This window comes from Rhinoraja longicauda, chromosome 20, assembly GCF_053455715.1.
Source record: "Rhinoraja longicauda isolate Sanriku21f chromosome 20, sRhiLon1.1, whole genome shotgun sequence".
In the NCBI taxonomy this organism is placed as follows: domain Eukaryota; kingdom Metazoa; phylum Chordata; class Chondrichthyes; order Rajiformes; family Arhynchobatidae; genus Rhinoraja; species Rhinoraja longicauda.
Window position 1 is genome coordinate 20,139,321 of NC_135972.1, and position 25,691 is coordinate 20,165,011.

Below are 25,691 nucleotides of genomic sequence, written 5' to 3' on the forward strand. Positions count from 1 at the left end.
TCTGCACATTCCCCCGTGTGTGAAGGATGCGAAAGTGGTCTAACGGAGAACTAGCGAACGGGCGATCGATGGCTGGCGTTGACTCGATGGGCCAAAGGGCCTGTTTCCGCGCTGTATCTCTAAACTGAACTAAACTAAACAGTTCTCCGTGCGGCCTCACCGTCTGTACAGTAGCAACATGACGTCGCTATTTCTATACAATACTTTGACTGACAAAGGTCAATGTACTAAATACCTTCTTGTGTTGTCACTTTCAGGGAACTAGGCACCTGCACCCCAGGTCCCTCTGTTCTCCACCTCTCCATTGACTCTGTGGAAGGAGGAGGTTTCTGCTGGATTCCAAGTGATGTCTGGCTGGTTTAATGCTTAATATAATTGAAGTTCGAGCAGTGACAGCACACTCTACAATGTACAATGGCCATCTTTAAGTGGCGCTACTGTGATTATTGGTATTATTGAATTACTGTACAATTAAATTTCCAACTTGAAACATAGAAACATAGGTGCAGGAGTAGGCCATTCGGCCCTTCGAGCCTCCACCGCCATTCAATATGATCGTGGCTGATCATCCAGCTCAGTAACCTGTACCTGCCTTCTCTCCATACCCCCTGATCCCTTTAGCCACAAGGGCCACATCTAACTCCCTCTTAAATATAGCCAATGAACTGGCCTCAACTACCTTCTGTGGCAGAGAATTCCACAGATTCACCACTCTCTGTGTGAAGAAATGTTTTCTGAAGGAATTCTAAGGCGATAAACAAAGTGCTGGAGTAACTGAGCGGGTCAGGCAGCATCTCTGGTGGACAGGGAGAGGTGGCGTCTCAGATAGAACATAGAAAAATAGGTGTAGGAGTAGGCCATTCGGTCCATCGAGCCAGCGCGGCCATTCAATATGATCATGGCTGATCATCCAAAATCAGTACCCCGTTCCTGCTTTTTCCCCATATCCCTTGATTCCTTTAGCTCTAAGACCTAAATCTAACTATCTCTTGAAAACATCCAGTGAACTGGCCTCCACTGCCTTCTATGGCAGAGAATTCCATAAATTCACTACTCTCTGGGTGGAAAAGTTTTTCCTCATCTCAGTCCTAAATCACCTACCCTTTATTCTTAAACTGTGACCCCTGGTTCTGGACTCCCGCAACATCGGGAACATTTTTCCTGCATCTAGCCTGCCCAATCCTTTAAGAATTTTATTTGTTTCTATAAGATCTCCACTCATCCTTCTGAATTCAAGTGAATACAAGCCCAGTCGATACATTCTTTCATCATATGTCAAGGATCGGAACCCTTCTTCAGGCTGAGGCAGAACTTACAAACTGATCGAAGTACACAACATTATGAGAGGCGTAGATAGGGTAGACAGTCAGAACCTTTCTCCCAGAATGGGATAATCAATACTAGAAAAGGTATAGCTTTAAGTTGAGAGCAGGAGATGTGCAGGGACAAGTTTTTTACACAGAAGCTGGCACTGCCAGGGATGGTGGTGGAGGCAGATACGATAGTGGCATTTAAAATTCCATTAGATAGGCACATGGATATGCTTATGGAGGGATATGGATTATTGGCTAAGAATTGGTCCTGGCATCATGTTCCATGCAGACATTGTGGGCAGGAAGGGCCTGTTGTTGTGCAGTACTATTCCATGTTAACTTTTAAAAGACAGTTGGGCAAATGTATAGATAGGAAAAGTTTAGATGGATATGGGCCAAATGTAAGTAATTGGAATTAGCCCAGTAGACCAACTTAGTATGAACAAGGTGGGCCAAAGGGTCTGTTTCTGTGCTGTGTGACTTATGAGGCAGAATTGAAGATGTGAGGGCATCAGGAACAACAAATACAGAGGATTATTTTCCTCAGCAGGGGAAGAGATTTAAAACCAAGGAGCAGAGATTTAAAATGATTGCCAGAAGTATTAGAGGAGAGGTGGTTAAAAAATGTCTTATAGAGTCATAGAATTGCACAGCACAAACCCAGGCCCTTTGGCCCAATATGTCCATGTCAACCTTTGTGCACCTCTACACTAATCACATTTGCCCACATTAGGTCCGTAAACTTCTGCACCTTGTCTATTTAAACGTCTGTCTAAATGTCTGTTCAACATAGTGATTGTATCTGATTCCACCAGCTCCTCTGGCAGTGAGTTCCACATCTCAAATGCAGACTGTCCACGAGCAGTCTTTGCCCTCAGAATTCCCTTCTTCTCACCTTTAACCTCTGCCCTCGTGTTTTTGATACCTACCACGGGACTACAATTCTGACCATCTATCCCCTCTAAGCTTCTATTTCTCTATCACCTTCGCTCCAGTGAGAACAAGCCCAGCCTCTCTAACCTCTCCCCATAACTAAAGTCCTCCAGTCTACACGCACACCTGGTGAATATGCTCTGTACTCTCTTCAATGCTACCACACCCTTGGCCTCCTATGTCGTGCGTAAAATATCTCGGGATAATTTATAGAAACTTTGGGAAAGATGCCATTAAGCTGGAAAGAGTGCAGAGAAGTTTTAAGAGGATGCCTGAGTTATAGGGAGAGGCTGGGCAGATTAGCACTTTATTCCTTGGAGGGCAGGAGGCTGGGGGGTGATCTTATAGAGGTGTACAAAATCATGAGAGGAATAGATAGGGTGAATGCACATAGTCTTTCACCCAGGGTAGGGGAATTCAGGAACCAGAGGACAGAGGTTTAAGATGAGAGGAAAAAGATTTAATAGAAACTTGAGGGGCAACCTTTTCATACAGAGGGTGGTGGGTATATGGAACGAGCTGCCAGAGGAGATAGTTGAGGCGGGTATGATATTTGAAAGACATTTGGACAGGAACATGGATAGGAAAGGTTTAGAGGGATATGGGCCAAATGCAGACAGGAGGGACTAGCTTAGACGGGGCGTTTTGGTCAGCATGGATGAGTTACGCTAAAGGGCTTGTTTCCATGCTGTATGACTCTATGGCACAGTGGTGTAGCGGTAGAGTTGCTTTCTTGCAGAGCCAGAAACCTGGGTTCGATCCTGACTGCGGGTGCTGAATGCACGGAGTTTGTATGGTTTCCCTGTGACCGTGTGGGTTTTCTCCAGGTACTCCACATTCCTCCCACATCCCAAAAATGTACAGGTTTGCAGGCTAATTGGCTTTGTTAAAATTATAAATTGTCCCTAGTAAGTAGGATGGTTGTAGTGTGTGGGGCGATCGCTGGTCAGTGTGGACTCAGTGGGCCGAATGGCCTGTTTCTGTTCTGTGTCTCCAAAGTCTAAATTAAAGGCTCTGAGCCAGTCCAATTATACAACCATTAACCACTCCTATGAGCTGGTATCTTCAGGCGTTGAACAGTTCTGGTGAGGCAAGTCATTCCATTGCAGTCGTGACCCAATGACAATTGAAGCCTGAGTGGAATGGGTGAGAACCACCATGACAATGTCTTTCTGACTATTTGTTGAGTTTAGTTTATTATCACATGTACCCAGGTACCGTGAGAAGCTTTTGTTGCGTGCTAACCAGTCAGCGGAAAGACAATACATGGTTACAATTGAGCCATCCACAGTGTACAGATACAGGATAAAGGGAATAACGTTTAGTGCAAGATAAAGTCCAGTAAAGTTCGATCAAAGATAGTCCAATGGTCTTCAATGAGGTAGACAGTAGCTCATGAACACTCTCTACTTTGGTTTCCAAATTTGAGGAAGGATATTCTCGCTATTGAGGGCGTGCAGCGTAGGTTTACTAGGTTAATTCCCGGAATGGCGGGACTATCATATGTTGAAAGACTGGAGCGACTAGGCTTGTATACACTGGAATTTAGAAGGATGAGAGGAGATCTTATCGAAACGTATAAGATTATTAAGGGGTTGGACACATTAGAGGCAGGAAACATGTTCCCAATGTTGGGGGAGTCCAGAACAAGGGGCCACAGTTTAAGAATAAGGGGTAGGCCATTTAGAACTGAGATGAGGAAAAACATTTTCAGTCAGAGAGTTGTGAATCTGTGGAATTCTCTGCCTCAGAAGGCAGTGGAGGCCAATTCTCTGAATGCATTCAAGAAAGAGCTAGATAGAGCTCTTAAGGATAGCGGAGTCAGGGGATATGGGGAGAAGGCAGGAACGGGGTACTGATTGAGAATGATCAGCCATGATCACATTGAATGGCGGTGCTGGCTTGAAGGGCCGAATGGCGTACTCCTGCACCTATTGTCTATTGTCTAGTTGGTGATAGGATGGTTCATTTGCCTGATAACAGCTGGGAAGAAACTGTCCCTGAAAACTGCCCCTTAGAGAAGTCTGCAGGAAACATTGTGTGAAAGGTACTGGTGCTGGAACACACTGAAGGTTGTTGGGTAAATATAGAAATGCAGACAGGGATGAGCAACACACTATGGAACTCTGAGCCCCTTCTGCGACCGGCTCGGGAAAATGTCACACATGGCATGCAGTTGGGTCAGGCTGAAGTAATGCAAGGCTGCAATGTTAGACCGTGGATAGGATCAGGAGGGTTCAGGCAAAGATTCCACGGAGATTTACCTCCCTGACAGCCACAGGCATGAGTGCGAATCCCAACCTGCTTAGGTAGCTGAGTCGGGGCATGCAAGCCGCTGCGATACAAACTGGGAAAGCAATTTGATCTCCTCGTCCATGGGGACAGAGGGAACAAAGCATTTCTGTGGCACCTCTCACTACCTCCTGTGCAGCCAGCTTAGTCCTTTTGAGGTATGTCTTGATTAATACGGGCATCAAAGGTTATGGGGAGAAGGCAGGAGAATAGAGTTGAGAGGGAAAACTTGATCACCTCTGATCGAATGGTGGGGTCGGCTCGATGGGCTGAATGGCTGACTTCTGCTCCGATGTCTTATGGTCTTCTAACCTCTCTTACATTGTAGTTGGTTTGTTGAGCAATCTCCGTCAAGTAGCATGTTGATGGTGGTCGGATAACAGGGATACTTGTGATCAAGTTGAAGAGCATACAGTATAGGTTTAGTTTAGTTCATTGTGGCTATGTCTTCCGATACAGTGAGAAGCTTGTTCTGCATGCTATCCAGTCATACTGTATACGAGTACAATAGATCCTCTTCTGGAACAGCACGCAGAGAGTCACCATGTTCCAGCGCCATCTTGTAACTTGCAAGTTTCTGAAAAGTCCGATCTTGGCCCAAGGAGATGTGCAGGTTCTTATTTCCTCACGTTTGGCCCGGTGTCCTGGCGGCACTGGGTCGATGAAGTCGGGGTCGGCCTGGCCCAGCGAGAATCCGTCGTCTCCACTGTGCTATTGTTCAGTCTCAATTTGGTGTAAATGAATTGGGATCATCTGGAAGAAAGGGGTATCACTTGTAGCTGAGTTGCTCCCTAAATCCACGTTTATCTTGCAGTCTCTGACACGGAAAGTTAGATGTAAAGGGACCAGAGACCGTCCACCCTCCCCCAGCCTTGCAGTGCCACGATGCAACAGAGATGTGAAAGGTCAACTAAGAATGAACTCACAACAGACCCAAGCAAGTTCCCGTTGGGGAATTGAGTAGAGTAGCTGGGACATTATGTTACAGTTGTACAAGATGTTTGTGAGGCCGCACAGGGAGTATTGTGTTCAGTTTTGGTCACCCTGCTATAGGAAGGATGCCATTAAGCCTGGAAGTGGTGCAGAGAAGATTTACGAGGAGGTTGCCAGGACTCGAGGGCTTGAGCTATAGGGAGAGATTGGGCAGGCCTGGACTTTACTCCTTGGAGCGCAGGAGGCTGAGGGGGGGGGACGGGGGACCTATAGCGGTGTATAAGGGAATAGATAAGGTGAATGCACAGATTCCTTTTCTAGAGCAGGGAAATCAAGAACTGGAGGGCATAGGTTTAAGGTGAGAGGAGACAAATTTATTAGGAAACCGAGGGGCATGGTAGATACAACAACAATATTTAAAAGATGTTTATACAGATACATGGACAAGAAAAGTTCAGAGGATATGGGCTAAATGTGGGCAAAAGGGATTCACATAGATGGGCGTCATGGAGGAGTTGGGCTGAAGGGCCTATCTGTGCTTGTTACTGTGAAGTTAGGCAGCTCCCAGTGAAGGCGAACTTTGGCAAGCAGTCATTCAAAGTTCTCCTTGATCATGTCTTCTGGACCTCCCGAGCACACAACACACCTCAGGCCTTGAGATTCTGAAGTTCTGTGTCTCAAAAGAATCCATCTTGAAAAGGTCAAGCCTATCCCGAGTGAAACTCCTTACACCTGTGGTGTGAATGTGGTGCGGGGGTAAGAAAGGAGGAATGGAGTTCGGACATTTCTTCTGAGCAGGTGCTGACTAAGTGGGCTGTCTGGGGAACTTGCCCTGGCGTGTTTAAAAGGACTGTGTGGAAAAGGGTGCTAAACCCTCAGGATTTCCATACAATTAGATACCGGACGCTAGAAAAATTCAGAGCAACACAGCAGCGGACTCGGCCTCGCCTGTTCCTCGAGTTAGAGAGTTTCAAAGATTAATATTTTTCCAACATCTGTACGGCATTTGTACGTTCTCCCTGTGACAGAGTCTACACCCACCAACGATCAACCCACGCAAGCACCAACCTGCAGACTAGTGTAAGAAAATAACTGCAGATGCTGGTACAAATCGAAGGTATTTATTCACAAAATGCTGGAGTAACTCAGCAGGTCAGGCAGCATCTCAGGAGGGAAGGAATGGGTGACGTTTCGGGTCGAGACCCTTCTTCAGACTGACGTTTCGGGTCGAGACCCTTCCATTCCTTCTCTCCTGAGATGCAACCTGCAGACTAGGGTCAATTTATAATCTTTACCGAAGCCAATTAACCTACAAACCTGCACATATTTGGAGCGCGGGAGGAAACTGGAGCACCTGGAGAAAACCCACACGGTCGCATGGAGAAGGTACAAACTCTGTACAGACAGCACCCGTGGTCAGGATCAAACCCGGGTCTCTGGCGCTGTGAGGCAGCAGCTCTACTGCTGCACCACTGTGCCGCCCACAGTGTGTTCCGGCATGGTAGGCTAGACTGGTTGGTTAAGTCGCATGCGATCCAGGAAGAGCCAGAATCCAGGGAATGGCTTGTCTCCATGCTCTGTGACTCCATGAATCCTGAACTGTACGTATTTGATTGTTTACACATTTCCACCACATCCAGAAACAAGGTACTCCCTGGGCTGGTGACACAGCAACAATTAGCTAGCTAGTTTAGTTTATTGTCACGTGTACCGAGGTGGAGTGAAAAGCTTTTTCGTTGCGTGCTATCCAGTCAGCGGAAAGACGATGCATGATTACAGTCGAGCCGGCCACAGTGTACAGATACAGAATAAAGGGAATACATTTTGTACAAGATGAAGTAAAGTCCAAAGTCCAATTAAAGATAGTCCGAGGGCCTCCAGTGAAATAGATGGGAGGTCAGGACCTACCAGTGGGAGAAGATGGACATGGGACAAGGAGGGGTGGGGGGAAAATCTGGGAAGATCCTTCCCTACATCCCGTGAACCATGCCAGGAGATCACAGGCTCTCGAAGGCGGTATTCAGTTGGACGTGATGTGGCCGTGATGATGGTTTCTCTCCCACAGTGTCTGCGTTTATCAAGAAACCCAAGACCCTCGAGGTGACCGCCGGGAGCCTTGCGGAGTTTGTGGCTGAGGTCGGCAAGGCAGATGCTAAAGTCAAATGGCAAAAAGACGGCAAAGATATCCAAGCCAGTGAGAAGCACACAATCTCATCGGAAGGAGTGCAACACAAGCTGGTAGTGAACAACGTGACGAGGGATGATGAGGTGGTGTACGCCATCATCAGTGGAACCTCCAAAGTCAAATTTGAACTCAAGGTCAAGGAGGAAGGTAGGATTGGAATGTGCTATTGTGGAAACAAAGAACCACAGATGCTGCTTTACACCAAAGATAGAAGCAAAGTACCGAAAGATCAGGCAGCCGTCTCTGGAGAAAAAATATGTGGTGATGCTTTGGGTCAGTCTGAATAAGGGCCCTGACCCAAAACATCATCCATCCTTTTCCTCCTGACCCTGAGATGCTGCCTGACCCGCTGAGTTACTCTAGCACTTTATGTCTATCTTTGGAACAAGCAATTAATGTCATTCATTCCCTTTGTTCAAATGGCTGTTTTTCTGACTTTTCCCATTTTGATATAAGGTCTTCAATCTGAAGCATGGACTCTGTGATCAAACTGAAGAAGGGTCCCGACCCAAAACATCGTCTGTCCATTCCCTCCACAGATGCTGCCTGGCCGACTGAGTCCCTCCAGCACTTTGTGTTTTGCTCAGGATTCCAGCATCTGCTGTCTCTTCTATTTTTGTTGACCCTGATGCTGAATATTTCCAGCGCTTTCCACTATTTTTCCTATTTCCAGCAGTTTTTTAATTCTCATTCATGGTCTGATCGCTGTCAATCTTGTATGAGATTCCTGTTGGTACAAAGGTAACGATGTTATGGGATATTTAATAGTACAGGGAGCTGTGATTCAGACGGACTGCCTGTGGGTTGTATGGATACTTTACTTGTGAACATGTAGAAACAAGGAACTGTAGATGCTGGTTTTCAAAAACATATGCCAAGTTATGGAGTAACTCAGGCAGTATCTCTGGAGAACATGGATTGGTGATGTTTTGGATCGGGACCCTTCTGGTAGGTCCAGAGTCTGAAGAAGGGTTCCGACCCAAAATGTCACCTATTCTTTTTCTCCAGAGATGCTGCCTGACCCGCTGAGTTACTCCAGCATTTGTGTCTATCCAGGGTTTAGGCACAGCCTTGTTGGGGTGACATCAATACATCACCAACTTAGAAAGGCAGATGATCTGGAAGGGAATCTGCAAAGTGGCAGTGGCTCTCTGTCCCGCCTGCCCTTGTCCTTTTTGGTGGGAGAGTTGGTGGGTTTGGAAGGTGCTGTTGTTAGACTTTAGAGATACAGCACAGAAACAGGCCCTTCGACCCACCCTGTCCCACGCCAACCAGCGATCACCCTGTACACTATCCTGCACACTAGGGACAATTTTACAATTTGCAGAAGCCAATTCACCTATAAACCTACATGTCTTTGGGATTTGGGAAGAAACCGGAGCAGCCGGTGGAAACCCACATGGTCGCGGAGATCGTGCAAACTCCGTACAGACAGCCCCCGTAGTCAGAATCGAACCTGGGTCTTTGGTGCTGTGAGGCAGCAACTCTACTGCTGTGCCACTGCTGTCAGAGTTGCCTGGGTAAGCCTCTCCCCCCCACTGCTGCTACAGGGTGACTGAGCCATTTAGAATCATAGAATCACAGAGTAATACAGCGTGGAAATGGGCCCTTCAGCCCAACTTACCCACACCGGCCAATGTGTCCCATCTATATTAGTCCTACCATCTTGCATTTGGTCCAAACCTATCCCATCCATGTACTGTCCAAATGTTTCTTGAACGTTGCGATACTACCTGCCTCGACTACCTCCTCCAGTAGTTCGTTCCATACACCCACTACGCTTTGTGTGAAAGGTCTCTTACAGTCCCCTGTGCGTTTGGGTGTTGTTGAAACCAGTGACAAAGTGCTCTCCCATTCTGGCCTCTTGAATATCCCCCAAAATATAATCACTCTGTTATTGGCAGCTGTACTGCCAGCTGTCCAAGTCATGAAATTCCCTCCCTAATCCTCTCCATCCCTCTTACATAGATACGAACATACGAGTTAAGAGCAGGAATAGAATACCCAGCCCTAGAGCCAGAGAGCTGTACAGCACCAAAACAGGCCCTTTGGCCGATCTAGGCTATTGTGCTAGTCCTGTTTGCCTGCATTTGGCCCATATCCCTCTAAACCCTTCCTATCCATGTATCTGTCCAAACGTCTTTTCAAAGTCGGAATTATATTCGCTTTTATCGCTTCCTCTGGCAGCTCATTTCAGATACTGACCACCCTCTGAGTGAAAAGTTACCCCTGGGGTCCATCTTAAATCTCTCGCCTCTCACCTTTACCATATGCTCTCTAGTTTTAGAATCCTCTACACTGGGGGAAAAGGGCTGTGAGTGTTCACTTTATCCATGCTACTCATGATCTTGTACACCTCAATACGAGTCAGAAAGTCATAGAGTCATACAGCATGGAAACAGACCATCCATGCCAAACAAGATGCCCCATCTCTGCTTGTCCCATTTGCCTGTGTTTGGCCCATATACCTCTAAATCCTTCCTATCCATGTAGCTGCCCACGTGCTTTTTAAATGTTGATATAGAACCTGCCTCAACTACCCCCTCAGGCAGCTTGATCCATACACCCACCACCCTCTGAGGTCACCCCTCAGCCTCCTAAACCCCAAACAAAACAGTCCCAGCCGACCCAACCTCTCCCGAAAACTCAAGCCCACAAGCCCAGGTAGCATCCTGGTGAATCTCTTCTGCACCCTTTCCAACTTAATGACATCCTTAAACCACTCGGGCCCATTCCCCCATTCAGAAGGGTCAGGACTGATCAGATTGTAACTTCCCCCATTCCCATCTGCTCCCAGTAATCTTTCACCCTCTTGTCTATCAGAAGTCTTCCATGCAGACTCGGCCTCGCTCGCTCCACGAGGCAGAGCGTTTCAAAGATTAACATTTTTGCTACGTCTGTGTGGAGTTTGTACATTCTCCCCGTGACTGCGTGGGTTTTCTCCAGGTGCTCCGGTCTCCTCCCACACTCCCAAGACGCACAGGTTTGTAGGGTAATTGGCTTCTGTAAATTGTTCCTAGTGTACAGTATAGAACTAGTGTATGACTGGTTGCTGGTCGACGCGGACTCAGTGGCCCAGTTCTGTTCCGCGCTCTGTCTCTAAAGTCTAAAACCTTCCTCGGGTGGCTCCTTGTTTTTCAACTATGCTTGCTATTTCAGAGCCCATCTCTTTGACCAAGCCTGACCTTAAACGTGATAAGATTTGTTAGCTAATGCTCTTAGTTTTAGTTTTAGAGATACAATGTCGAAACAGGCCTTTCTGCCCACCAACTCCGTGCTGACCAACAATCGCCCTTGCACTAGTTCTATGCTGCACACCAGGGGCAATTTACAGAAGCCAATTAACCTACAAACCTGCACGTCTTTGGATTGTGGGAGGAAACCGCAGCACCCGGAGAAATCCCACGTGGTCACAGGGAGAACGAGTAAACTCTGCACAGACAGCACCTGAGGTAGCGCGTCGTGGGGCAGTAACTCTACCGCTGTGCCACCGTGCCGCACTGGTGAGTTGCCTTTGACCGATGTACAGTACAGGTTACGGCAAGGAAAGAGAATGCCGCTCAGAATGAGCGAGCCGGTCAGTGATCTATATCGAGCCGCACCCACTGGCCCCAATCCTCTCCATTTCTTCTCAAATACCTCACAGTGACAATCAGCTGTGATATTCAGCGCTGGGGTCGTGTGTCAATGAATTCCACGCTCCTTGACGGAAACCTGTCCTGGATAACTGGATGATTACCAGGGCAGAGGTCACGGGCTATAAATCAGAAGTGAAATTGAAAGACTCTTTCAGATATTCCTATTCCCGAACGGAATCCAGTCCGTCAGGAATGTGCCTTCAATCTACTCCTCTCTTCTGCGTGTATATATTTAGACTCACCTTAATTGTGTCTGCGCTGTTTTCTTAACGACTTCCCATGCCTGTAAAGTAAATATAGAACCCGCAGCACAGAAGAGGTCATTCCACCCATCGTCTCTGTACTAGCTTTCTGAAGGCCCAGTCATGGATCGCCAGTCTCTGTACTAGCGTTCTGAAGGCCCAGCCGTGGATCCCCTGGTTTGGTCCGTTACCCTGTGAGCTCCTCGCCCACCACAGACTTGCTCTGCCATGATTGAATGGTGGAGTAGACTTGATGGGCTGAATGGCCTCAATCTGCTCCTATGATTTATGAACTCCCAAAGCTATTCCTGGGATCAGTTTCAGATCTCAATAAGACTCTGAGTGGAAACTTTCTCTTCACCTCCCTTCTAAACATTTTGGCAAACCATTTTAAATCCTTGACCTCCTGATATTCCACAGTCAGAGAGGGGACTGCTCAGTCAACACCGGAGCCTCTCGACACCCTAAACCTGCCACAGGTCACCTTCCCGATAAAGACCGAGCCTCGCCTTTTCTCCCTCCTCTCATTCCCAGTGGCCTCTAACTCTGGAATGCATCTCTTCCTTATCCCATCACTCTCAGAACATCTGTTGCAAATCCATCACTCCCAGATCACAAAAGACACAAAGTGCTGGAGTATCTCAGCGGGCTGAGCAGCATCTCTGGAGAACTCAGGGCGGCATGGCGGCACAGTGGTTGAGGTGCTGCCTCACAGCGCCAGAGACCCAGGTTTGATCCTGACTACCAGTGCTGTCTGTACAGAGTTTGTACGTTCTCCCTGTGACTGCGTGGGTTTCCTCCAGTTTCCTCCCACACTCCAAAGACATATGGTTGGTCGGTTAATTGGCTGCGGTAAAGTCCTTAGTGTGCAGGATGCTGTTAGTCTATAGACAATAGACAATAGACAATAGGTGCAGGAGGAGACCATTCGGCCCTTCGAGCCAGCACCGCCATTCAATGTGATCATGGCTGATCATTCTCAATCAGTACCCCGTTCCTGCCTTCTCCCCATACCCCCTGACTCCGCTATCCTTAACAGATACCTTAAGTCTACCGGGGTGACTGCTGGTCGGTGCAGACCCGGCGGGCCAAAGGGCCCAAGGCTCGAGTCTAAAGTAAAATCCAAAGTAAATAACACGGATAGGTGACGTTTCAGGTCAGGAAACTTCTACAGAATGGAGGAAGGAGGAGAACTTCTTTAAAGTAAGTATACCTTGAGAAGCTTTCACAGCAGATCAGTGAAATGTATGAACAAGGAACTCCAGATGGTGGTTTACAAAAGAAGACACACAGTGCTGGAGTAACTCAGTGGGTTAGTCAACATCTCTGGAGAACATGAGATCAGAGATCTGGAGCACTGCAGTCTGAAGAAGGGTCTCGACTGGAAACAGCCTAAAGATGGGTCCTGATTTAAAACGTCAACCTATCCATGCTCTCCAGTGATGCAGCCTGACCCGCTGAATTGCTCCAGCACATTGTATCTTCTTTTGTAGACCAGCATCTGCAGCTCCTTGTTTCTACACCCAAGGTCCTATTACTCCAAGAACATAGGTTCAAAAATCCCTTCACTCCCAGGATATCTGTTCCTGAACCATGCGTCATTCTAGCACACATCTACTCCCTAATTCCACCACTCCTACAGGACATGGTCCAATTACACCCTGGATATCTCAGATGGTAAAGTGCCTCCACCTCTTGGGGACCATGGTTCTTGCCCTTACACCTACGTCCCTTTGATCTGAATGTAACAGGGGGAACGGAGCTCGGGGGCAATTGCAATGCCCCACTATGAGAAAGGGCGCCACGTTTTCCCACCACGGACCACATCCCATTCCCATGGGAGAGGGTGAAGGACGGAAACGTCTCCTGGAAATAACCGTTGCTATTTTGAAAGTAGAAGTGGCGGGAGGGTGAGCCCTGAAACCCTGACTTTCCTGGGCTCTGCCGGGCCGATGGATAAAGCTCGCGTCTCGTTACTGTTGACCCCTGGTTTAAGGTTCCCAACTCTCTGGAAATTCAATCTGCCGTGATTCAACGTCAGGCTCGAAGTTCTGGTGATGCTGTTCTATTATTGGAAGCTGCTTGTTTGAGTTTGACGGGCCTTCAGCGGAGAAGGCACAAGACGTGTCAGCATCGCTCTCCTCTTTCCCATTAATCTTGTCGACAGCTACTAGATCACATCAAAGCAAACAGGCCACTAAATACTTCCACGGCCCATCCACTGGTCTTGACCCATGGCAAAAACTGGACCTCACTGGGATCAGTCAGGGAGCTTGGAGGATTTAATCGCTTTCAGTGCGGTTTATAGATAGGAATGAGCTTGCAGGCAGGCATCTCCATTCGAAGAGGAACAGCGGGGAGATTTCATAAGAATGTGCTATGATAATTATAGACTTGGGTGGTTTAATGTCCGATAGGACCCACTGTGACCCTGAAAGGTCCCAGTTTCTGAAAAAGACACAAAGTGCTGGAGTACAGGTAACTCAGCAGGTCAAGCAGCATTTCTGACGAACATGGACACATCGGATCACGACCCGACTGTGACCCACTGATTTACTCCAGCATTTAGTGCCCTTTTGTGTATTAACCAGCATCTGCAGTTCTTTGGCTTGACCTGGCCTCTGGGTAGTGAATTGTGAGTGTTCCTGGAGGAACCAATTGTTTTTCATAAAAGATAGGAGTAGAATTAGGCCATTCGGCACAACAAGTCTACTGTGCCATTCAATCATGCCTGTCTACCTCTCCCTCCTAACCCCATTCTCCTGCCTTCTCCCCGTAGCCTCTGACTCCCGTACTAATCACCCATTCTGATCCTCTTTGCAGATGGAAAAGGGAGTCCGGGAGGTCAGATAAGTCCTGAAGTGCCCGCTGCCCCCACACCAGCAGCCCCAGCAGCTCCGGCAGCCCCAGCAGCCCCGGCAGCTCCAGCAGCTCCAGCAGGTGAGTGAGACAATAATCTAACTCAATCTAAAAAGAAACCATTGGAGGAACCCAACGGACTGAGCAGCATCGGTGGGAAGCAGCCTCGCTTTGTGCTCCAACCCCTTTCCCCCACGCTGGTAGACCCACTGCCTCACAGCGCCAGAGACCCTGGTCGGATCCTGATCTCGGGTGCTGTCTGTGTGGAGTTTGCACACTCTCCCTGTGAGCACACGGGTATTCTCTGGGTGCTCCGGTTTCCTCCCACATCCCAAAGACTTGCTGTGTTTGTAGGTTAATTGACCCTCTGTAAATTGCCTCTAGGGTATAGGGAATGGATGAGAAAGTGGGATAACATAGAACTAGTGTGAATGGGTGATCGGTGCTCGGCGTGGACTCGATGGGCTGTATCTTTTAATCAATCAATGTCTCTTGAATTCCTCCTGTCCAAAAATCCAATGGTCTCGGCCTTAAGTAACTGGGTATCCGTATCCGTCTGTGGTAAATTTCAAAGGGCCGCACTTATCGGAGGTTAAGCATTATCCTTTTCTCAGTCCCAAATGAATGCCACTCCCTTACCTGCAACTAGAAACATAGAAACATAGAAAATAGGTGCAGGAGTAGGCTATTCAGCCCTTCGAGCCAGCACCGCCATTCGATATGATCAAGGCTGATCATCCAAAATCAGTACCCCGTTCCTGCTTTTTCCCCGTATCCCTTGATTCCGTTAGCCCTAAGAGCTAAATCTATCTCTCTCTTGAAAACATTCAGAGAATTGGGCTCCACTGCATTCTGTGGCAGAGAATTCCACAGATTCACAACTCTCTGGGTGGAAAAGATTTTCCTCATCTCAGTCCTAAATGGCCTACCCCTTATTCTTAAACTGTGACCCCTGGTTCTGGACTCACCCCCAACATCGGGAACATTTTTCCTGCATCTAGCGTGCCCAATCCCTTAAGAATTTGATATGTTTCTATACATAACTCTCCATATTCTCTCCATATATATCTCTCCAGTCAGTGACAAGGAAGCCTCAGCATCAACCCAATTGAACCCCACGGGGACCTCTCCCCCTCTCTCTCTCTCCCCCTCTCTCTCTCTCCCCCTCTCTCTCCCCCTCTCTCTCTCTCCCCCTCTCTCTCTCTCCCCCTCTCTCTCCCCCTCTCTCTCCCCCTCCCTCTCTCTCCCCGTCTCTCTCTCTCTCTCCCCCTCTCTCTCCCCCTCTCTCTCCCCCTCTCTCTCTCTCCCCCTCTCTCTCTCTCCCCCTCTCTCTCCCCCTCTCTCTCTCTCCCCCTCTCTCTCCCCCCCTCTCTCTCTCTCTCTCTCTCTCTCTCCCCCTCTCTCTCCCCCTCTCTCTCTCTCCCCCTCTCTCTCCCCCTCTCTCTCTCTCAACAGTTCATGAGAGGTCTGTTGCTCTAAACTCCAAAGGCAGCTCTGAGAAAGCTCTTTCACTGCACAATCCATCTGAAGGATTCATTTTTGTTTTTGTATCTTCTCCAAGGAGACCAAAGGTGTGTGAACAACATCAACATGACATCCTTTCGCTTGTTAGACTTCCTAAAACGCAACACCCTATTAAATCCCATCACCCATTCCTCAGCCCACCTGCCCAACCCATCAAGATCCTGCTGCAACTTTTGACAAACATCTTCACTATCTAGAATACCACCCACTTTAGTGTCATCTGCAAATTGGCTAGTCATGCCTTGTACGTTCTCATCCAAGTCATTGATATAGGTCACATCAAAGTCCTGAACAATCTCAGCAAGACTTCCTTTCACACTCCAACCCCTCTGCAAAAGATAAGAGCATCTCAACATTTGCTCCCCCATTGCTCGTGAAACCTGCCTCATAAACTTCTGTAATAAAGACATGATGGAGATACAGTAAACCCTCACAATGACGGACCTCTAGGTGGTGGATTTTGGTTATAGCGGACTGAGGCTCCCGATGCACCATCTCCCCCCCCCCCAAGTTACCCAATGATCTGGCATCATGTGGCGTGCTTCCGGTCGCGGGAGCAGTGAGAGCGAGCTGCCAGAATGTGTCGTGCTTACCGGGCATGTCCCTGGTGCACTGCTTGTAGGGCCGGGGGCTCTGCGACTCCTCAGCATGCAAATTCCCTGTAGTTTAACCACCCCTCCCCATCACCCCACCAATGTATGAAGTTGTGTGAATAACGACAAGTTGTTTAACTTCATAATAAGTTTTATTAACCACGAGGCTACAGACCATAGATTCTTCCAGATCACTCCCTGTCTAAACTGACCCTAGATAGCACGCATGCACAAGATAAGATACTCCAGGAACAGTCTGAACGAATACCCGACATGGATCAGGAATATAGTGACTGATCTCCAATCAACACCATTTTTCCTCCCTTCCAGCCATGGGTTAAACTCGTTAATATTTATCCACCTTACTCTGTTATAGCGGACAATCGGGAATAACGGACACTGTCCCCTTCCCTCCTGCGGTCCATTACAGCCAGGGTTTATTGCGTTCCTCCAGTCAAATTAGTACCAGAGAAGACAGAGAAGTAGATAAAGTTCCAGGAGAATGAAGCATCTCAGTTCTGACGAGAGGTCTTTAACATGAAACATTGCTGCTTCCTCAACCGCATCTTCTGCTCTTTATGAGGAAGTAAGGTTTTCTACTGAACGGACCACCTTTCCGGTTAGGACCCTTCTTCACAGTCAGCCCCGAAATGTCATAAAGTTGTGAAGAAGGGTTCCAACCCGAAACGTCGCCTGTCCATTCCCTCCACAGATGCTGCCTGCCCCATTGAGTTCCTCCAGCATTTTGTGTTTTGCTCAAGATTCCAGTGTCTGCAATTTCCTTGTGTTTCTTGTTCAACAGTTCAGGAGGGGCCATAAATCCTGCCACACCCTGGCAATGACTTTCATGGAAAAATCTCGTCTTCCTACTTTTCAATTTTGCATTCCAAGATTTTTTAGTTCTTATTGCAACTTCTTATTTCTTATTTTCCTTTTTTTGCAAACCCCACAGCGTGCCATGGACTAAAAAGCCACCGAGCTGGAAGGAGGTAGTCTCAGTGAATATAGTCCCTCAGCCTCTAAGCACTGGAGTAACTCAGCAGGTCAGGCAGCATCTCAGGAGAAAAATGATAGGTGACGTTGCAGGTCGGGACCCTTCTTCAGACAAGGGTTCCCAACCTGAAACGTCTCCTGTCCCTTTTCACCAGAGATGCTGCCTGACCCATTCAATTACTCTGGACTTTGTGCCTATCTTTGGCATAAATCAGCATCTGCAGTCCTTGTTTCTACACTCAGCCACTGTTGGAGATACCATGTGGGGGAGAGATTGACCAGGCATGCTGCTCCAAACAGATTGGTTTAATGAAACAATAAAACAGTTACACTGGTGACTAATTTATTTTCAGAACAAAAAGAGAATGTTGCAGGCAGCTCCCCAGGTAAGTGTACAATAGTCTTGTGCATAGACCCCAAATCTATTAACCCTTTGTGGGATAGAGATAGAGTCCCGCAAGACTTCTTGTTGTGTGGCACCATGTCCCATCTGTTATTATTCTGGTTTGTTGTGTCCATCCCTCTAATGTTCCTTCATATCTCACAATGCTCTTCAGACGTCGGACTGTAGGAACCATCTTCCCGTGTGCAATCAAGAGTGGAGTGGAGGGGGTTAACTGCACTGAATGGCCGGTGTTTGTTCCATTTGTTCTGACTGTCCACTGGACTATTTCTGTCACACAGGTTAACACAAGGTTGGCAAGATGCCGTACCTTTCGATGTGTCGTGTCTTATGCGAGAGACTGGGTTTGGGGGTGGGGGGAGGGGTTATACTGAGAAAGTGGGGGAGGGGGTCGCACTTTGTAATCCCCACCTAATGCTCATGAGTTCATAAGTCATAGGAGCAGAATGAGGCCATTCAGCCCATTGAGTCTATTCTGCCATTCAATCATGGCTGATCTATCTTTCCCTCTCAATCCCATTCTCTGGCCTTTTCCCATAACCTCTCACACCCTTTCTAATCAAGAACCTGTCCATCTCTACTTTAAAAATACCCAATGACTTGGCCTCCACAGCCAACTGTGGCAATGAATTCCACAGACTCACCACCCTCTGGCTAAAGAAATTCCTCCTCATCTCCTTTCTAAAGATTTGTCCTTTTATTCTGAGGCTGTGCCCTCTGATCCTAGACTCTCGCACTGCTGAGATCGCTTTTGAAAACCAACCGATGATTACCTTGATCAGTCTGAAGAAGGGTCTCGACCCGAAACGTCACCCATTCCTTCTCTCCTGAGATGCTGCCTGACCCGCTGAGTTACTCCAGCATTTTGTGATACCTTGATTAGTTCTTTCACTGGACTGTGAATTACCCAGAGTTCCGTGCAGGGGGAGATCCCTGTCCCAGGGTGTTGGTTGGGGTCGTGGGTCAAGGTCAAGGTCCTTCCAGGCACTCCCAAGCCAATGGGAATCAGACCAAGCAGTGGTTAAAATCCCATCCATTCCCGGCGTGTGGGACTCCTTCCAAACTTCCAAGGCCAGGATTGACCCGAGACATAAGTGGAAGAGAGGGACTGGCCGTTAATCCTAACGCAGGTTGAAGTTCAGTTCTGGACAAACTCTCTCCAAGATTTAACTACTGCTCTTCAAGGTGATTTGTTTCTTGCTCAAGATTCCAGCATCTGCAGTTCCTCTTGTCCCTGGGGTGAATGTTTCTAGGGTTAGCAGGTCGTTCTTTTTTTAGTTTATTATTGTCACTTGTTCCAAGGAACACCAAAAAGCTCTTGTTTGTGCGATATCCAGTCAACGTAAAGGCAATACATGAATACAATCAAGACATCCAGAGTTAAAGGGTAAAGGGTACAACATTTAGTGCAAGGTAAAGTCCAGTTAAAGATAGATCAAAGGTCTCCAAATGAGGTAGATGGGAGGTCAGGTAGTTGGTGAGAGGATGGGTCAGTTGCCTGAATACAGCTGGGAAGAAACTGTCCCTGAATCTGGAGCTGCGCGCTTTCACACTTCTGTACCTTTTGCCTGATGAGAGAGGGGAGAAGAGGGAGTGACCAGGGTGAGACTGGTTCTTGATGATGCTCATGGCAGCATGAAGTCCTACTTTCCAACTGGCTCTTGAATCCACTTGGTTGGAGTTGGCGGGTGAAGGTCAGGGTGGGTGGTCAGACGCTCGACATTACTGCTTGCATCTCGGGGTTCACGTTGCTTCCACAGAGAAGCTTCGGGATTGAGCAAGGTCTTGTGCTTAGCAAGAGTCAACCCACTTGGCTTCCATGTAATCTGGGATGCAGCCAGACCAAGGCAGAGTTTAACGGGGCCGCGCGTTGCTGGAGGGATGCCGGGGAGGGTGCTTTTGCTCTGCTTTTAGCCTGCGCCTGGAGGAGATGCCCGTGAGTGTAGACCACCCCACTACGCTCACTTGACCACCCCACCCCAGCCTGCACTTGGTGGAACCTCACAAACACAGGGGGCGATTCAGAATTCCCGGGACGCTGGCAGCATCAACATTCGGACTAACCGCTTCTCCTCCCCACCCTCCGCCCGCAACCTCGATCGATTGAAAGAATCGTTCCGTGGAATGTGCAATGAAATGGCCCACACGTCACATTTGTGGCTTGTCGCAAGATTCACCGAACTTTACCCACGATTGTGTGCAAGGGCAGTAGTGGGATACGTTTTACCAGTGAGAGGTGCAGGGCCCAGTTTGACTCCATCTGTTGGCAAACACCTCCTTGTGTTAACCTGGTTCCACCACCAGTTGATGCATGGTTTTGGTGGAGGGCGACCATTCAGTTCTTGCCTCCAGGATTACTCTCCCTGAATGAGTTGCTGCTTAAAATTCGGCTGTCGCCTACCCTGCTTCTGTATGTGGGCATTTGAGTCAATGTGGCTGTGTGAGTGTGTCTGTGAGTGTGTCTGTGTGTGTCTGTGTGTGTGATTGTGTGTGTGTGTAGCTGTGTGTGTGTGTGTCTGTGTGAGTGTCTGCGTGCGTGTGTAGTTGTATCTGTGTGTCTATGTATGTAAATGTGCACACATGTCATGTGAATATTATCCGTGTCCTCATGTAATTTGTGTCACGTTAACTCTCAAGTCCTGACAACACCTTCAGAAAATGCTCCTGTGACTGAGACCGAGGAAGATCAATCAAAGGCCACACCACTGTCACCAGGAGGAGGTTAGACACGTGTGATCAGTAGCAATGTATACTGTGTGCACATATGCGTGTGTGTATTCCCGTGCCATAACATCATGGATTAACAAATTCCTATGGTGTGACTAACTATGTATTAAGTGGAAATGAATGTCAGTTACTTATTTTTAACTCTGAATTACATCTATTCATCTCCAGATGAATGAAGTTCATCAGGTTGAAATAATCATTTGCAAGTTCTGACCCTCAATAATCTTTCAGTAAAGTAGAAGTTTTATTGAGTTCATTGGAGGTCGGGTGAATGTTGGTCCAAGTGGGTACTGCCCTATGACTGCTGATTAATTGCTCGATGGACTGAGATGGCCGAAAGTGACAGAGAGGGACATGTAGGCAGAAGGTGTCATCAAAATGGATCAATGCGGTGAATTCTACCCTTTCCGGTGCTGTTACGGTTGCAGCTCAGGCGCTTTCTGAAGACCAGCGGGTGGAAGAGATGGAGATAGTCATACAACACAGAAACAGGCCCTTTGGCCCAACTCGTCAGTGCTGACCAAGATGTCCCATCTAATGCCGTTTGGCCAAATCCCTCTAAACCTTTCCTATCCATGTACCAGTGCACATGTCTGTTAAATGTTGTTCTAGTATCTGCCTCAAGAGTATCTATCTCTTCTGGCAGCTCATTCCATGTACCTACCACTCTCGGCCTGAAGAAAATGAGATGATGTCCATCTACCTGAGGCTGGGACCCACCTTGAAGGAAGTAAACTTGCTGCTGAACAACACTTGGATGGGAACTGAATCTGAGGAGGCAACAGAATGTCATTGGGTGACAGGGTATTGGATGGCCGGGAGCAGATAGATCCATCGATTGGAAAGGCTGCTGGAAGATTTTCGTCAAAAGTTGATCTAGGCTCTCTCAAAGTGGAACAACCGGTTTAGGTTTAGGTCTATTATTATTCTCACATGTACCGAGGTACATTGGAAAGCTTTGTTTAGCATGCTATCCAAGTAGATCAGATAACACTCTCCATAAATACAAATCAAACTTGAGTACAATAGGTAGAGCAAAGGGGAAGTTGTCGAGGGCAGAATATAGTTCTCCATCTTTGGAACTGATGCGCCACAATACTATGGTCAATGCCTACAGTGGAGTAGAGGTGAATCAGACACGTAGCTTTAGACTTTAGAGACATAGCGTGGAAACAGGCTCTTCGGCCCACCGAGTCCACTCCGAACAAGCGGTCACCCTGTACACTAGCACTATCCTACACACCAGGGACAATTTATAATTTCTTTAGTGAAGCCAATTAACCTACAAACCTGCACGTCTTTGGAATGTGGGAGAAAACCGGAGCACCCCGAGAAAACCCACGCGGTCACGGGCAGAACGTACAAACTCCGTACAGTCAGCACCCATAGTCAGGATCAAACCCGGGTCTCCGGCGTTCTACGGCAGCAACTCTACCGCTGCGCCACCGTGCCACCCTTACGGAAGGACTGTTCAGAAGCCTGACAACAGAGAGGAAGAGGCTGTTCCTGAGTCTGGTGGTGCGCACGTTTAAGCTTCTCTACCTTGTGTCGCAGAGAGGGGTGGGGAATCCATGAACCACTGCCCTGTGCTCCAGAAGTCAGGCTGTCTCTGGGCTCCAGCTGCACTTTTGATGGACACCACAGATGCGTGACATGGTCAGGTCTGCCACAATAGCCTGGAATGAGGAGACCATGACCGCAGTATATTTAGCAACAGAAGGAGGATTAGGTTTGCCTGCTAAGAATCAGGCTTGGACACATAACCTGCGTTTATAATAAGGTCGGACACCTGACCCTAGAACAACTTGCCTGCGCGGAGATAATGAAGGATATTTTTACTGAGTGAGCGAAAGGCTGTGAGTTCAGGGTGGGTGGGATTGGAGAGGGCAAGTGGAATGGAGAGGTCAGGACGGTGGATATCGCACCGGCAGTTGGAAGGAAAAAGGTCCAGAGAGGGTAGAAGGCCGCTCGAGTGTCTGAAGAAGGATCCCGACCCGAAACGTCATCTGTCCATTCTCTCCACCAAATCTGCCAGATCCTCTGAGTTCCTCCAGAATTTAGTTTAGTTTAAAGATAAAAGCAAAGTGCTGAAGTAACTCAGCAGGTTAGGCAGCATCTCTGGAGAAAAAGGATGGGTGACGTTTCGGATCGGGACCCTTCTTCAGACAGAGTCTGAGGGTCTCCAATGAGTATTTTGTGTCTAGCTTTGGTATAAACCTGCATCTACGCAGTTCCTTGTTTCTAGTTTAGTTTGGTTTATTGTCTAGCGGAACAAGGCAGAGTGATAAGCTTTTATGTTGCGTGCTATCCAGTCAGCGGAAAGACTATACATGATTACAATCAAGCCATCACAGTGTACTGATACAGGATAAAGGAATGACAATTAGTGCAAAATAAAGTCCAGTAAAGCCCGATAAAAGATAATCCGAGGGTTTCCAATGAGCTCTTTGCGTATGGCTCCAGATTCCAGCATTCCAGATCTGCAGTCTCGTGTCTCCAAGATAAAGATGGGCAGATGAGGGAGCGATCGTTTAAAATTGAGGTGCGTCGGAAATTCCTCTTAGAGGTCATAGCCTCAGAATTAAAGGACTTTCCTTTAGGAAGGAGATGAGGAGGAATTTCTTTAGTCAGAGGGTGTTGAATCTGTGGAATTCTTTGCCACAGAAGACTGGAGGCCAAGTCAATGGATATTTTTAAGGCACAGATAGATAGATTCTTGATTAGTACGGGTGTCGAGGATTATGGGGAGAAGGCTGGAGAATAGGATTCGAAGGGATAGATAGATCAGCCACGATTGAATGGCGGAGTAGACTTGATGGGCCGAATGTTTCTGATAGGGACCCTTCTTTAGGATTTCAGCCAACTCCCATTAAGCAGAACAAAATCATAAGTGTGGAACTGACGGCAATCAATCATTGATCATCCCTGAGGCATTCAAAGACCCACTTCTCCCTGTCAATAGCAGAAACATCACGGGATGCTCAAGATCAGACGATCGCGAGGGTTTTTGGTGCAAAGGTTACAACAAAATATGTACTCATGTATTACTCTATTGCAATTAGAACTAAATCTTGTATCAAGGCATTTAATTTAATGACGATGGGTCATGAAATCTATCATTCAAAAGAAATAACTCGACCCACTCCAAAGATGTCGGATAATTGGCTTGGTATAATTGTGAATTGTTCCTAGTGTGTAGGATAGGGTAAGTGTGCAGGGGATCGCTGGTGGGCCGAAGGGCCTGTTTCCTCACCGTACCTCTGAACTAAACCAAACTTCTCCCGTGCAAGGCATCACTTAGAGGTATTCGCTAGAGTGTTTATTTTTATTTTTACTTCTGGGTGTGTTTGTTTTGCCTCTGTCTCCGTACACCATTCAATGGCCTTTAACTCATTTGTGTCTGTACCTTATGCACTGTGTGTTCGCAAAGAGTGAGACACAGGACCCAACAAGTACTTCTCAGCCAGGTAATCCACAATGCTTGATTGGTGAGATCAATACAGGGCAGCTATTCACCAGAAAACTCTCTTCACGTACACTTAAGATCAGTCGCACTGTGAACTGATGTGTTTTCCCCAATTCTAATTCTTTTCTTTTAGCAGAAGGACCCCCTAGTCCTCAGCAGCCCAATGGCACCCAGGGTAAGTAGTGATCTTGGCATATGTTGTTGTGTAAAAGTGAGCAGGTGATGGAGGCTGTTGGGTTAAAATGGATTAAACAAGGGAGTTTTAGTTCACTTTTACTATAGTTTTAGTTTAGTTTTAGTTTAGCTTTAGCTTAGTTTTTAAGGGATACAGCTTGGAAACAGGCCCTTCGGCCCACCAAGTCCACGCCGACCTGCGATCGCCCATCCACTAGTTCCATCCAACAAACTCGGGATAACTTTACAGAAGCCAATTAACCTACAAACCTGCACGTCTTTGGAGTGTGGAAGGAAACCGGAGCACCCGGAGAAAACAAATGCAGTCACAGAGAGAACATACAAACTCTGTACAGACATCACCTGTAGTCAGGATCGAACCCAGGTCTCCACTGCTGCACCATCCTTTTTGGGCTAAAAGTATTAGTTTTAGTTCGGTTTTAGTTCAGTAGGTTTAGTTTTGTTTATTATTGTCATATGTACCGAGTGAAAAGGTTTGGGTGCGTGCTATCCAGTCAGAGAAAAGACTATACGTGATTACAATCAGACTGCCCGCAGAACACAGATAAAGGATAAAGATACACCATTCAGTGCAAGATTGAAGTCCGATAGTGTAAGAAATGCTGCTGCTGAAATAAAGATTTAAAAGAGTGGAGCGATTGTAATGGCTGATAGCAGACCCTCTCCTGGGACCGGCACACACAGCTCCTGCTCCATCCTGGGGACATTCCAGTGGAGTGATCAAGTGATCGTTTCTCTCTCTCCCCATCCACTCGTTAAGGCCCGGGAAGGTGGAACGTCTGAAGCCGTCGACTACTCTCGTGAAGTGCCGCGGCCAACATGCCCCAGCCTGTGCTAACACGAAGGGTTAACTTTCGCTTGCTTGCGTGCCTTGGCCACACGCTCCATCTCTCTGATGGGGAGCTTGCTTGCAATGGAGCATCGCTGCCATTTACATGTGATGGGGTGGGGGGAGGGGGGCACGAAGGTGGGACCAGACCTTCGGTGCAGTAGAGGAGACGTCCTATGTGCGTGTGTGACTAGCCCAGTATGCCAACTTTGTCGGCATGGACACAGAGGGCTGGCGAGCCTGTTTCCATCCCTACAGCTCTATGTGTTTACAGTGCTCCCTCAGCCCTGTTGGGAAAAGATTACTACCTAGCAAAGGATTATGACCTAGCTGGATAGACAAAGTGCTGGAGTAACTCAACGGTTCAGGCAGCATCTCTGGAGAACATGGATGGGAGACGTTTCGGGTCGGGTCATCGGAAGAAGGGTCCCTACCCGAAATGCCATTTATCCATGTTCAAGGTTTCAAGGTTTCAAGATCAGTTTATTGTCACATGTACCAATTAAGGTGCAGTGAAATTCGAATTACCATACAGCCGTACTAAAAAAAAAAGCAACAAGACACAC

The 25,691-nt window shown here is 47.6% G+C and overlaps 1 protein-coding gene across 1 annotated transcript in view; it reads left to right on the top strand.

Moving 5' to 3' along the window:
* The window catches only part of mybpc1 (myosin binding protein C1), a 103,324-nt gene that overhangs the window by 6,333 nt on the left and 71,300 nt on the right, over window positions 1-25,691 (top strand). The window contains exons 2-6 of the mRNA XM_078417469.1: window positions 7,537-7,803; window positions 14,360-14,476; window positions 17,859-17,891; window positions 20,546-20,629; window positions 24,235-24,276. Of these exons, the coding sequence (XP_078273595.1) occupies window positions 7,537-7,803; window positions 14,360-14,476; window positions 17,859-17,891; window positions 20,546-20,629; window positions 24,235-24,276 (543 nt within the window). The remainder of the gene's footprint in view (window positions 1-7,536; window positions 7,804-14,359; window positions 14,477-17,858; window positions 17,892-20,545; window positions 20,630-24,234; window positions 24,277-25,691) is intronic.